Source organism: Etheostoma cragini, chromosome 5, assembly GCF_013103735.1.
Source record: "Etheostoma cragini isolate CJK2018 chromosome 5, CSU_Ecrag_1.0, whole genome shotgun sequence".
NCBI classification, from domain to species: domain Eukaryota; kingdom Metazoa; phylum Chordata; class Actinopteri; order Perciformes; family Percidae; genus Etheostoma; species Etheostoma cragini.
In genome coordinates this window covers 2,833,409-2,836,021 of record NC_048411.1, presented here as the reverse complement: position 1 = coordinate 2,836,021, position 2,613 = coordinate 2,833,409, and the positions used below count along the sequence as shown (strand labels likewise).

The following is a 2,613-nucleotide window of genomic DNA, read 5'->3' as shown; positions in this document are numbered from 1 at the left end:
CACACACACACACACACACACACACACACACACACACACACACACACACAGCCAGCCCTGTTGCTCAGCTGTGTGGGCGGAGTCTCACATTGGTTACCCAGACAACCCGTAAAGCACGCAGTAGACTCGGCGGCTGTTCACAACACAGCGCCGTGGGCACGGAACGGGATCAGTGGAGACACACGGACACACACGGAGACACGCGGAGACACACGCACAAACATTGAGACACGCGGAGAGACACCGAGAGCCACGGAGACACCATGCACAGGACTTCGTAACGATCTGTGTAAGTAGCCCATGTCTGTCTCCAGCTGGTCTTAGGAGCTCCAGCTAGAGAGTAATGGACTGTAGCCTACTGGACCCTGCAGTGGTTCCCAACCTGAGAAGTGCGACCCCCGGACAGGTCCCAAAATATATGTGAAGGGTCACACTCCTGCATGGAGCCCAGAATGTAACCGTTGTGGTATTTTAATGAATGAATATTGTGATGTATAGGGCTCCTGTGTCTAAACGTAGTTTTAAAACCTTTCATATTTCAGTTGATATTACTCTTAACTGATGAATCTCCTTAAAGCTGCAGTAATCTATATTTTTAATTCCAAACGTGGGTGAGATGAGAAGAGTTACAGAGCTGCACGGCCATTTCTTATCTCATTTCATGAGTTGCTATCACAATTTTATTTTTGTTTTTCCTCATCATTAATATTACATAATCAAAGAAACTGCTCTGGAAGTGAGGAGACGTAGCGTCGACCCAATCCAGTAAACTTCCTGGTAGAAACTGGATGTGGTCTCATCTCCTTCATCTAAAACACAGGTTTGATGATTTTACTTTGACTACTTTACTTTGGAAGTTGAGAGCTAGTCTACCTAAAGAAACTGTGAGCACAGACAACGAGAGAAACGAGCCGTAAAGTAACATCCGGAAAGCTTGAAATGCTTTAACCCTTGTGTTGTCCTCCCGGGTAAATAACGGAGAAAAATCTGACATTTTTGTCCCTTTTTCAGATTTTTTTGTTTTTTTTTGTTTTCACTAACACCACCTTACTACTACTAGTTTGACACTACTTTTTGTAATTCATGATCAAAACCCTAATTTCTTTAGAATTATACCTAATACTTGAGCAAATAAAGCAGAGCGGGGGGGGGGGGGGGGGGGGGGTGAGTCCTGCGACCCTTTGCTGTGTGTCATCCCCCATCTCTCTCCCCCCCCCCCTTCATGTCTATCCAGTGCCTCTACAATACATAGATAGATAGATAGATAGATACATTATTCATCCCAAAGGAAATTTTAGGCATTCAGTAGCAAGACAATCATAACACAACACATATATCACACACACCTAAGAATAAAAATAAAAACTAAATAGAAATGCAATGACCATTGTAAGGTGAGATACTATTGTAGACCGTGTGCAATGATGATAGTGCAAAAGTGCAAAAGTGAACAGTGCAGGGATTGAACAGTGCAGTAGATCATGATAAAATAAGGAATAGGACTATAACATTTAAAGGGAAAATAAAGGGAAAATCCCCCCAAAAAATCTTTAAAACCTATATTTCAGATATAGACATTTTTTAAAGGTGTCAAATTTGACCCGAGGACAACAAGAGGGTTATATGACCTGTAAAAAATGTTTCCTATGAGAGGACGTTGGACGGACGCAGAGAGCCACACAGAGGCAGAGGGTTCTTTCGTTGGATGAATCCGTCCCTGTCTTTGTCACAACACGTCTTTGGCTTTGTTGAAGACAATCTGAGGAGGGAAAGCTTCTTTGGTTGGGAGCCACTGTCATGGGGCCAACAGTCGGAGGGTTATTGGGCTGTATGGGTTTGAAAAAGGATGATTTTAAGGACAGTAATTAGATTCCAGCAGGTGAGACCTGTCTTGTCCAAATCCTTATTCCTGTCATCTGTCTACTTCTTCTCAGTCTTGTGTTGTTTAACCGTGGCTTGTGTGTGTTGTTGCATGTGTGTGTTCCTCCTCAGTGTCTACACAGAGACGTTTGTTCCTCCATCCTCAAGATGCATATGAATAGCTTATTTAATCAATGGAGTAAGTATTGACCGATTGGAAAACTTCTCTCATGTTGTTTACATTTCATGGATTGTGTATCAACCAACAGGAAGTGATTTTGATGAGGTTGTCACTACCCGATGTGAGTCGAGGGCAGATGTGAGTTGCGCGTGCATCCCTTTGCGGCAATGACAGATTTCACGCAGCTCTGTTTTGCTGTTAGCCACAGAATAATGAGATACGTGACATAGCAGGATTTTATTATTTAGCGTAAGGCATCACATTTTCACGGATCCCTGATGTCAGTTCTAGATTAGAGGAAATAGCCTCCAAGATGCTAACAAGTGACTGCTGTAATGTCTGAAGTAGCCTCTGAGATGCTAACAAGAGACTTCTGTAATGTCTGAAGTAGCCTCCGAGATGCTAACGAGAGACTTCTGTAATGTCTGAAGTAGCCTCTGAGATGCTAACAAGAGATTTCTGTAATGTCTGAAGTAGCCTCGGAGATGCTAACAAGAGACTTCTGTAATGTCTGAAGTAGCCTCGGAGATGCTAACGAGAGACTTCTGTAATGTCTGAAGTAGCCTCCGAGA

The 2,613-nt window shown here is 43.2% G+C and overlaps 1 protein-coding gene across 2 annotated transcripts in view; it reads left to right on the top strand.

Annotated features, from left to right (window-relative positions):
* The first annotated feature begins 117 nt into the window (after positions 1–117).
* LOC117945246 (dual specificity testis-specific protein kinase 1-like) overlaps positions 118–2,613 on the top strand; it is a 24,758-nt gene continuing 22,262 nt past the window's right edge. The window contains exons 1-3 of one of the 2 annotated variants that reach the window (XM_034872628.1): positions 118–211; positions 252–289; positions 1,993–2,059. In XM_034872628.1, coding sequence (XP_034728519.1) covers positions 2,029–2,059 — 31 coding nt within the window. In that variant the 5' untranslated portion in view covers positions 118–211; positions 252–289; positions 1,993–2,028. The remainder of the gene's footprint in view (positions 212–251; positions 290–1,992; positions 2,060–2,613) is intronic. The other variant, XM_034872629.1, reaches the window with a different exon arrangement.